Here is a 12,341-nt window from a genome sequence, read left to right as displayed (position 1 = left end):
GGTTGGCAGAACTCTAGTCAATTTCTGAATAGAGCTTCTGACGACAGTGAGTTTGGTACTTTTTGGATAGTTCTAGTTATTGGCAAATTTTTAAAAATTAATCAAAGATCAAAAATGCCTCGAGTCCTAAGGAGATATATAAGTAAGATTTCTTCTTTCTTCAACTGTTTCTTACATGTCTTGATTTATAGACTCACTGATACTATAGTCATTCTCCTTAAGACAAGCTATAGTTTATCAGTAGTCCTAAGAGAATTGGCCTAGAATTATCCTTTTAAAAAGCTAGAATGATCAAAGTATGGATTGAGAATATAGTTGGATAGTACAGTTATTTTCATACAAATAAATACTTCTCACTGAGGAATCTTTTTCTTGTGGGCACTGTTGATTTCTTAATCTAATCAAAGGGCAGATTATGTGTAGCAGTGAACGCTGCTTTCATTGAGCTTAAATTCTTAAAATAATTCACGAATAAATATGTAATACAAATTTAGGTAATGATAATATTTGGATCCTTGACTCTCCTCAGTTATGTTTCTTTGTTTTTAAGAATTTAAGATATTATTGTTATTACCACATAGTCTTAATTCCCTAACCTTACATCAATGTCTATAATGATTCTGAATGCTTAAAAATTCCAGAAATATAAAGTGAATAGCCAAGTTTATATTGTACACAGTAAAGACATATTGATTTTTTATTGGAATGAAAGCAGGAAGTGTTCTAAAAGGAGAATAGTAAAATGAAATTTTTCTTTTGTGTTTTTTTTCTCATTGATGATTATGAGTGCCTGATTTAAAAAGCAGTTGAATGAGATGCCCTTGTGGAAACTCTGGATTATTTATCAGTGTCTTTAATTAAGTAACCCCCTTACTGAGTGCCCACAATGTACAAGGAGTTATATTATTATTGTGGCAATGCAAGTTGAATAAGATTATCCTTCTCCTCAAGATAATGAAACTCTAAAGGGAAATAAGACAACTGCACAAGTAAATAAAATATGAGAGTACTTTTACTATGATTATTTTCCATATTAGTACCGATGCTCATTCTGTATCTTCCTCTAAAGGAAGAAGATAATATTTTATAAACCTTTGTGAAAGGGTTTTGTGACATCTGTGCTTAGGTAAATAGCAACTAAAAAATTATTCTCCTAAGAAAATAACAAAACCATACCAGATATACCCTGAAATGAAAGGAGGCAGAAGGGAAGAGAGGAGACCAGGAGGGGAAGTGTGTGAAGAAAAAGACTTGGTATAATTTTACAGTACTTTTTTTTTAACTTAATTTATAGTTAATTAAAGTTTTCATGTGCATAATTTTAAAAATAAAATAAAATGTAAAGGCCTTATGCCCAACTTTTCTCTCAGGAATCTCCCTGATCAGAGCAACCACCTTCAGCCTCTTCAGATGTTTCTCCTGGGTTTTTGTTTCTGTGTTTCTGAATAATAAACATGCTGATGAAAAGATGTCAAACTGTAAAATATTTTAAGATGGCTTGTTCTGGCCAAATATGAGTGACAAGATGAGGCCTGGTCATTCATATTTCGCCAGACAAAAATAATCTTAAAATATTTTGCAAAGTCGAGCATCTTTTCATCAACAAACATATGTCTTCCTAGTATAGAAGATGAGTGTTTAGCTTGTTATTCCCCCTCCTCAATAATCCCTCTATTTGGTTAAATCAATATTCGGAGATTACTTTATTATGACTACATAAATCGACTTTAGAGCTCTGCCATATAATATGCCTTGATTATAATTTCTTTCTTGAAAAATTTGCCTTTGCTTAATTTTCTAGGAAATTAAACTTTCTAAGGGAAGTCTATCCAAGAAATCTATCAGCTTCTTTTCTTTTTTTCCTCACAGGTTATATAAGTCCCCAGAAGCATCAGAGATCCTGATCCTCATGCTCTGATTTCGGCTGGTTGATCTTTAGTTCTGTTGCACAGCTATATCCTAGGTCTTATATTTGCAGCTGTATTGGGGATTTCTTTTATCTGTCTCCTATATTATATCTTCTATTTCCTAAATCCGTATGTTCTCTTTCCTTGGTTTATTTGTGTATTTCATAGAGCACATGCCCTAGTAGCCTCTGACAAAGAATACAGGGGGAAGTAGGTTATTTTTTGTAAGTTTGTTTGTTTTTAGAATTCTGAAATGTCTTTATTTAATGAAAATGCCTAAATATGAAAAGCTATTTGAAATTTTACTGCTATATGGAATCATTTTCACTAAAAATTTTAAATAATTGCACTATTAGCTTTTAGCAGTATCAGATTCCTCTATCTCTCACTCTTTCTCTTTATCTTACCTCTATAAGTCTTTACTGTCACTATATCTCTGGTTTGAAAAAATTTCAAGACGATGTGCTCTTTGTTAAGTGATTGTTCTGGGCCCCCAGGAACTCCCCCATTTTTGGTCTTATGTTCTAGACCAATGTTTGACCAAACAGCTGAACACTAAGCCTAACAAAATTGACACATAAATTCACCTGTCACAGGCAGAATTTCACGTGATATCTGTGTTCATTGTAGTACTTCATCTCTGCACCTGCAGAATCCACACCTTTGGGTTAATGCCTCAAAGGAAAAGCTTACTGTCTCCTAAAATGTGAGAGGGACAACTTCCTGGTTAGGGAAAGTACTAACTATATCTTACATTTGATATCAGAAATCTCTGGAACTTTCAATTCTAAACCTTTCTTTCTCGAGTTATGCAACATGAATCAATTAGCTTGTTGTTAGACTCTCTGCTGCAAGTGCCTAGATTTTTCTTATAGACATCTGTCACTGATTGCCATTTCCTCTTCTGTTTTTCTTTCTTTTTATTTCATTTCTGAAGATTCCAGGAGAGAAAACACATTCAATCTACCAAGTTTAATTGAAAATGTTGACCTAGTATTTTCTGAGTTATAATCTTTTCAGACCAAATCTTTGCAGCCATTTTGACTCCTCTTTTTCCCACAAACCTTGTCTTGTCTATCAAAACCAATCCTGCTGCTTTTTCCCTCAAATATATTGAGAATTTGATAAATTCTCACCACCCTCATTATGCTATCCAGGTCCAAGCCATCTTCTTCTTTCTTCTGGACTGTCCAAGGAACCTTCTACATGGCCAGTTTCTCCCCTTTATCCTTCTTTAGTTACTTCTCCATGTCCAGCCAAAGTGATGCTGTTTAAATTTGAGTCAGATCCTGGCACTCCACCTCCATTGGCTTTCTACCATAGCAAAAAAGAAACAAAGTTGACAGACTTTAGTAACCTACATGGCCTATAATGTCCATGATCTCTCTGACCTCATTTCCACAAATCTTCAAGTCATTTGTTCCTCATCAGCCAACAAGTCTCATAGTTGTCCTTCACATTTGTTCAATATTCTATCCCAGGCATGTAGAACAGAACCCTTGTAGTGGGTGCTCCCTAAATATTTAATGAATTAATTTATTTTTAAAATACTCCAATGGTATTGTCCTGTTTTAGGGCATGGGCATAGTAAAAGCTGGTGGTACCCCTTTTACTGCACTTAGGGAGGGTCTGGTGTTCTATCTAGTAAAGGAGGAAAAAGTAGTGACCCAAGTACCTAATGCATATTTTTTATCAAAACAAAGTAAATTACACACATATGCGTAGCCTATGACCTTTTTTGATGGGGTTCTAAATTCTTCTAGCTTTTTAAATTCTTTCTTTTTTCCTAGTTTATAGTCTCTTACAGCGAAACTTACATTGAAAAGAGAAGTCCTTATCCTAAGGTATCTTTATCATAAACAGATGTTTTGCAGGAGCTAACTCTGCCATGTGCACAGTAAAATGCACTGCCGTAATCTGAAGCTTTAATTCTTTAAGGCAAACACCATACTCGTGTGTGTGAGCAGTGGGGCATGGAAGGAGAAGTATGAGGTAGAATATTTGGGGATGGATAGCCAGCCTGAGGACTTCTGCCTGCCTTTCATCTGCGATTGTAAATATTACTGATCTATACTAGACTACTGCATACAGATTCTTGTCCCACTTTCTTAAAAAACATTATTAGGGAAGGTGCATATAATGAAACCTCATGTATTATTAACCTAACCTTACTATGAATGTACAAGGAATAGGCTTAATTCAACTAAAATTTATAGGCAATTTGTTAAAGCAGCAGTGCACATTAGAAGGTACATTAGAGCCACATTGGTTTTAATATGCCATTCAATAACTTGAACAGAGGTTAAAAATGCTGCTTAACCTCCATTAAGTATTTTAAAAATGCTTTAATTTAAAATTATTTGGAGTGTGTGTACATATATGAATGTACACATATCCACACTAATAAATACAACACTAAATATGTTTTCCCAGTTTCCTTTTCAGTGCTGGATGACCTCATAATGTTCAGCAGCAGGCACTTAATCAGAGGCCAGGCCAAGGAAGGCAGGGAAGGATGTCAAGTTAGCCTGAGCCAGTGACCCACCCTTGTCCTTGGGAACTAGAGGCAGAGAGGGTTTATTGAGGACTCTGCAGCTTTGGAATACAATAAAGGCTAATTTATAATGAAAACAACTTCCTATGACATGTTTTGTACTAATAGGACAATGCCTCATGCTTCTCCCTAGTATTTACTTTTGGTTTTCTTTTATAATTCATAAAACAAAGTATCTTGTTTCATTAAGCAGCACATCATATTTATTAAGTAATGAACTCATAAACCAGAATTGCATGCAAGACCCTGCCAATGGAATTGGAATCAGATGCTGATGTTCCATTAAAAATCAATGCATTAAAGTTGAGCTTGGATTAAGCCACATGTCCTAGTGCTTGGTGAAACGATTTCTTAGGTTAATATGCTTTTCACAGAGATACCTGAGTTTTAAAATAAGAACTTCTTCCTTGATAAATCATCAAAAAAGAATCTTATCATAGGAAATGTAGACCACAATATTAGGTACATCTGGAAAATAATAAAAGACACTAAGAAGTCTTTATTTAAATTTTAGTTTAGACAATTTCCACTTTCATAGAAAACTGGCCAATAACAATTACAGTGATTATGATAGATAATATCCACTGAGTGTCTGTTCTGTAATAGGGCTTTGCTTACAAAGTTCATTTAATTTGCACAATATTTTCTTGGACTATTTTTATTTCCAATTTACTGCAGAGGAAATATGATATAAATAAATAAAAGAGCTATTTACAAAAATCAGTTCCATCTGACCCTAGAATCTGTAGTCTGAAAGAGTGAAACTTTCTCTGAATAACTCAATATTTGTCTTAAACATTCACATATAAATATTTGAGGATGAGTTAAAATAAATACTATTACCTTCTCTCACCTTCAAGCTCATTTCAACCCATGATTCTGGTTCTATGCTTCACATCCAAGGATATCTCATTTGTTGTGCAAAACCTAAGTAATAGGCATAAAATGAAAACTAACAGAGTCCTGGGAAGCTACTGTGATCAAATAATGAACAGCTGAACTGAGGAATTCTTGAAATGAAATTATCTCCAAGACTAAGTTAGAGAAATTTTGGAGGTGGTTGGGATGAAATAGCAGAGAAACTTTGGAGCATACATTTGATAAATATTGAAAATGAGAAAACAGGAACAGGGAATATAAACATTTTGCTGTGGATTTTGAATATACATATATGTATGAGAGGGCACCCAATAAACACTAGAATAACTGGAATTACCTTTTAGAGGACCGGCCCTTATAGTGGGCCTCCCCTACTAGGTAAGTTTTGTAGGAACTCATCAACATCAATATACCAGCTAGTGTTGTTATAAGAAGCTGCGTTCAGCTTTAGTGAATTTTTTTGGAGATTCTTTCAGCATGTTTGCCCATTTCATGATGGGTGATTCACTAGCATACCTGTCTACACCTCACTGAGTGTTCAGCAGTTTTTGACCAAAAACAGCATGACCCTTGTATCCTATGATCTCTATTCACCTGAACTCACCCTGAGTGATTCTTTATGTGTTTTCCTGGATAAAAAAAGTCTTCAAAGGGAAACATTTTGCTGATGTAGAAGAGGTGAAACAAAAAACAGCAAAAGCACTAAAAGGCATCAAAATTGATTAGCTCAAAAACTGTTTTGAGCAGTGGAGAAAGTGTCTCAATAAGTGTATTGCATCAAACAGAGAGTACTTTGAAGGTGACTGAAGTTTAAACATGTAAGAATAAATGCACAATTTTTAAGAAATAAATTCTGGGGTTTTTTGGGTTCCCCTCTCATGTGCGGTCATTATAATCTCCCAGATGTAGTGCATTATTTTTATATTCTTTGATGTTATTGAATTTAATTCTTAGAGAATATGTTTCTGGGTGTCTTTAATGGATATTTACATAAGTAGAAAAACTACAATTTTTATAAAATAAAATTCCAGTGACGTTTTCTCTTGTATGAGAGTAATTTCTTTAAGAGTAGGAGACACAGTTTGAGGGTGATACTTTCTTTCTGCAACTTTAGTCCATCTGTTGATATGACTAGTATTATATTTTAAATTTATTGTCCCTGATTCATATATATTCCTTGCTAGACTCTAGGATAGGTCAGGCCACGCTGACGAAACACTCTCGTGACTCACAGATTTGTGTCTACCATTTTCTTTTTTAACATTAAAGAGATCATCTCATATTTTAAGGAGTAACAGATATTTGTCCATCCATTCGCTCTTTCATCCATTCAGCCATCTATCCATTTCATTCATATATCCATTTTTCAAGAAACATCTATTGAATAAATTACTATGCACCAGGGACTGTGCTGGTGTTAAGATGTACAATCACAAATATATTAAGACATTATAGTTTACTAGGGGAAACTGACTCATATGTAAATGTAACACAGTGTGATATGTGCAATATTAGAAATTTATAATATAGCAAAGTAGTAGAGTGAGGAGAATGATTAATTCTTGCAGGATGAAGGGCATGAGCATCTTAGAGAATATGATTCTTGAGCTGGGTTTTAAAAGTAAATAATTGGCAAGATACTCAAGAATAGAGTAGCAATGCAGAAAAAGAATAAAAGCAAAACATTTAAAGCATATCTAATTTAATTTAAAAAGAATTTATTTTTTTAATAAGAGAAATTATACTTTGGGATTAATAATAATACTTACATATTCAGTTATTGATATCTGATCAAGTCTATGGGTAAAAATTTTAGCATTTTTTATATAAAGTCACCAAATGGAGAAAAATTATTGTTTTACTTTGAAAACTATCATTGACTATGCCTCATTCTGAAAATGTTGATTTATGAAATCATTATGAAGATCGTCTTTTGTTCCATGCGATAGGTGAGTCACACATTTCTCCCTCATTTCTTCGCTTAATATTATGTCCATTTTCTGGCTGAAGGTGAGAGTAGTTTCTTCTAAATGGCTTATAATTAGTGTTTAGCCCCAGCATTGCCCTCCTTTTCTGAATAAGGCCTAGAGGTGACACTTGTTTTCTTTCTCCCATTTCAACACCTTGCAAAGCCTACTTGTTCATGGTACTCAGGAGGGACATTGCTAGGAAATGGGCTCTCTTTTATGCCCAGGACAAGTACTGTGCTGTGCAAATAGCCACTACAGGAGATAATACCAGCTGCCTTGCTAATAACTTTGAACTCTATGGATTCTTCTCCTAGATAAAGCAACACTATTTTATGATATGAGTGAATTTTTGCTTCAGTTACATGATACATTGTTTTCTACTCGAGACTTGTCTCCTTTGAAACCAGAGGTTAGCTGAAATAAAACAGGAAAATAAAAAACTTTAGCAGGCTGATTTGTGCTTTGTATGTGTGGACTCTCAGTGCTACATAATACAAAGCAATAATGGCGTCCTAATGACCATGCTTAAGAATGTGGTACAAAGTCATTCATGGAAAGAAACATTAAAAAGAACAGTTAAAATGCTACGGATACAAAGATTGAGAGCTTGAAGCAGAGACAGTGGAGGAATATCTAAAATGTATCAAGTAAAAATAAAGACCAGTTATATTTAAGCCATACTCTGGAGCTGAAGTTTAAGGAGGAGGGAAAAGAAAATGTTGTTTTCTATCGTTGGAAGTCATTAAAAAGAAAGGTAATGGTCTAGAATTAGGTAAGGCAAGAAGTAATCTTTGAGCAGGAAGTTACCTGAGTCAGCTTAATTAGAACTGCTTAAAAATAGGACTAAAATACTGGTGGGATTAACCTTTATAATCATGCTCCTGAGAGAAGGAGGGGAATTAACCCCGAGGCAAATTCCAATGTAGTCTTTTCCTGGAAGTCATACCTCTACTTTCAATCTCCCTGGGTGCTTTAATACCTTTTTTGTTCTTTTCTGCTTACATATCTGATTTTTCTATGACATTCTTTATTCTCCAAAACTTGGACTACCCAACTTTTGCACCAAAGCATAACCCCATCTTATATTTATAGGTTTATCCAATAAATCATTTCTTGTAAAAATTGTCCTTAATTGTTCCAGAATTCTCTGTGGCTCAAAGCTATTGCAATAAGACCAAATTAATTCTACTTCTAAGTGTCTGTGGTAATGGGTAATTTATCCAAATTGGAGAGTTGTTAGCACATTCATGGTGCCATCATCATGAATTTAAGGATTTAGATTCCTTCCCAGGAACAAAAATACAAAGAAATACAACCACAGTGGTCTTGAATTCAAAACAGAACCCTTCTAAATTTGTGACTTTGATCATGTAATGAATCAAGTATGAGTACGTATATTAATTATCATGGCCATATTCTATTTCTGGAAATTTATATAAGGCAAATTGCTGTCAGGGGTTGCAAAGAAGCAAATAACATAATCTAGCTGTACACTATTATATAAAGTGACAGTATTCGTCAGTTCCTTCCAAATGAATGACAGGTTTTGAGCTCCTTCCTTTTTCTCTCATTGAGCACAATGTTTTCTATTTTACTGCTCTTGAAGCTTTCTAAAAGAGAATATACAGGGTCTAAGAGAGGGAAAAAACCCCAGTTGTTGGGGACAAAATAATGGCTTATTTTTAACTAGAGCCTGCAATGAGTTTTAGCATATTCTAATTATTTTTTGTTTTGTCCTTTAGGATAGATAACAGAATGGATTCACTTTGTGCTCATGTTCTCCCTCTTTCATTATCACTGCTATTTTATATACCTTAGATAGGCAATCATGACAGTTGCACAATTCATTTTCATTTGTTGGAACTTTATTCATCAGAATCCTTTTGTGATACCTCTACTCCACTGTTTCCATAAAATTCCTTATAGCATTGTGCATGTACTTATGTATGTATCTGTGTGTGTGCATGTATGTAAATGTACCCATGTATACACATGCACACACACATATGTCACACAACACTGAATACAATTTCTCCCTCATGTTCCTGCTCCATCATTCACATGTCTGAAGATTTTCTAATTGTATAACTGTTGACTTCCATCTTCTGGGTCCAAGAAAATTTGTGTAACTTAAATATATTTTTGAATCATATTTGTATTTCTTTCATTTTGCTATAAGAAAAAAGTATGGATTTGGGGATTAATCTAAAATCTCTAAATTCTGTGGGTTTTTTTTTTTTGTCTGTTAGTGCAGTATTTGTGGGGATCACTGCCTATTTAATAATTTGACCCATATTTATTAGTTCATCAAATGTTTGTGGAGTGTCTACAATTTGCCAAACCTTGTACTGGCTACTGGGAGAAAATGATGAATTAAGCAGATGGAATTTCTGCCCTCATAGAGGTTACATTTTGTTGAAAATGAGATTGATTATAATTTTCATGAGCATTCAAGGGCCTAAACAGGATGCTATGAATCTGTAACAGGCATACCTAATCTGACCAAGGCAAAGTTGTTTGAAGAAGTCACAAGACCTGACAAACATAGGAGTGGACTAAGCAGAAGAGGTGGGTCAAAACCATTTCAGCAGATAGTACAGCCCACACAAAGTCCTTTAGGCCTCAAGAACATGAAAATGTATTACTGTGGTGGAGAGAGTTGGATATGAACCATGAACCAAAGTTAGAGAGGTAGCTGGGACCTGATTATAGAATTAGAGACTGAGTGCAGGGCTTGAATTTATTTCCTAAAGGGTCTAGAAAGTCATCAAGTTATTTTAAATAGAGGAATGAAATGTTCAAACTACACTTTGAAAAATGATTGTTCCAGCTATATCACAAAGAGTAGATTGGAGCAGGGCAAGAGGGAGGCCATTGAATGAGATGGGCTCTGGAACTGGGTGGTCTGACTGTAAACCTGGTTTCTGCAATTTGTTGATTCTGTTATTTTAGGAAAGTTTGTGAACCTTCACAATCTTCAGGTTTCTTACAGACCTAATAATACTTGCATTATTCAAATTACTGTGAGAGCTAAATGAGATGTTGAATACACTGTCCCTATGGTTGCATCTGGTTCACAGTGTTAGCCATGAAAAAGTTGGTGGTGACTTTAACTGGGGAAGTAGTAATGGGAGAGTAGAGGTTTTAAAATTCTTAGAAGGCAAAAATCCATAGGTCTCAGTAATTTGCAAAATGTGGGGGATGAGGGAAGTGGAGGTTTCAAGTGGGTTACTAGCTTTAGCAAAATACAGAATTTGCAGTGAAATTTGAATTTCAGATAAAAATTTTTTAGTATAAGCAAATATTGCATGGCATATACTTTTAGTACAAAAATTGTTATTTATTAGAAATTCAATTATAACTAGACATCTATATTTTATCAGGCTACCCTGGGAAAGACATCTTAGGATTCTAGGCTGAACAACTGAATGGTTGGCAATATTTTCTAAAATGAAGATGATTACAGGAGGGCAAGTTTTTAGCATAAAAATAATGTAGCAGGTTTTAAGAACATTGAATTAAAAGTGCCTGGGAGACATCAAGTACAATGTAAATTATTTACTCAGTATTACTTTGGTCATCTTGACACACTCATTAAAAACAGCTATAACTGCCGGGCTCGACGGCTCAGACTGTAATCCCGCGCCTTTGGGAGGCTGAGGTGGATGGATTGCCTGAGCCCGTGGGTTCGAACCCAACTGAGCAGGCAAGACCTCATCTCTACAATAAATTTAAAAAATTAGCCGGGCGTGGTAGCACGCGCCTGCAGTTCCAGCTACTCAGAAGGCTGAGGCGGAAGGATTGCCGGAGCCTAGCAAGTCGAGGCTGCGGTGGCCGGGAGCGGCCACTGTACTCCAGTCTGGGCGACAGAGTGAGACTCCAACTCAAAAAAAAAAAACAATAATAATAACAAAAAAAAAAAAACCGAACAGCTGTAGCCACATTTGTATTGAGAATTAGGTAGTGCCATGTTAGTGTTCTGTTTTCCTATGTAATAAAATATTATCTCTTAAAGACTGGATAAAAAGCATACATATATATAAACTTTTAATTTCTTTATTTCCAGGCTTTTATATTTCCCCAGGCAATGCCACTGGCTGCCTGCCATGCTCATGCCATACAACTGGTGCAGTTAATCGCATCTGTAACAGCCTGACTGGTCAGTGTGCTTGCCAAGATAGATCCATTACTGGGCAAAGTTGTGACCAATGTAAAGACCATTACTTTGGATTTGATCCTCAGACTGGAAGGTAAATCTTTATAAAAATTAATGATTATTTCATTTAATCGTATTTTTCAAGTACTCTTTATTTACTAACAGTAACTATTTTTGGCAGTTATAAAGCTGTCTTCTTACAAAAACTGTCCTTTTGTTGAGGTATTTGATGTTGATGTACTTTTGGTGTGACATCTGCATTTATTAAACATACTGGTAATATTTGAATATTTTCTAGAGCGTGTTACTATATATTGATAGATGTGCCAGGGTACTATTTTCAGTACTAGGGTCTGGAAATAGTGAATGAGATAAAACCCCTTTTCCCTCAAAAGGCTTACGGTCTACATGTGGTGAAAGATAGTAAAGACATATATAAAAAGAAAATATGCACAAACACTATATTTTTGTTTACAAGGGCAAAGATATCTATCTATCTATCTATCTATCTATCCTTTCTTCTTTCTTCTACATGCCGTTGACTTTATTGCTTATTTACTTATTAGTTTATTGCATTCATTTATGCTTTCCTTGCCTTTCTTTCTAATTTAGTCAAGGAAAGCAGATGAGAAATGTATCTTTGTATTCTATGACATGATGATTTTTTTTGTTCAATGTAAAGTATATTCTGAAAGTAAATCACTTTTCAAAGTTACACTGTCTTTAATCTTCTTCTTATTCTCTGCTTATCTGTAGGCATTTGCCTTCACTTGCTTGTGTTTACTGTTGTATTTCCGAAAATGAGCTATAATGCCAATTTCGTGTATGTGTTTGTGTGTGTGTGTGTGTACATGTTTTGTCTGATTATAAGCTTG

At 34.7% G+C, this 12,341-nt stretch overlaps 1 protein-coding gene across 1 annotated transcript in view; it reads left to right on the top strand.

Annotated features, from left to right (window-relative positions):
• LOC103270873 (usherin-like) overlaps positions 1-12,341 on the top strand; it is a 248,790-nt gene that overhangs the window by 174,455 nt on the left and 61,994 nt on the right. The window contains exon 14 of the mRNA XM_008068382.1: positions 11,377-11,560. Coding sequence (XP_008066573.1) covers positions 11,377-11,560 — 184 coding nt within the window. The remainder of the gene's footprint in view (positions 1-11,376; positions 11,561-12,341) is intronic.

Source organism: Carlito syrichta, unplaced genomic scaffold (assembly GCF_000164805.1).
Source record: "Carlito syrichta isolate Samal-C Ts95f unplaced genomic scaffold, Tarsius_syrichta-2.0.1 Scaffold310619, whole genome shotgun sequence".
In the NCBI taxonomy this organism is placed as follows: Eukaryota; Metazoa; Chordata; class Mammalia; order Primates; family Tarsiidae; genus Carlito; species Carlito syrichta.
Note: the sequence above shows the minus strand (reverse complement) of the source record. Positions and strands in the feature narration are given on the sequence as shown.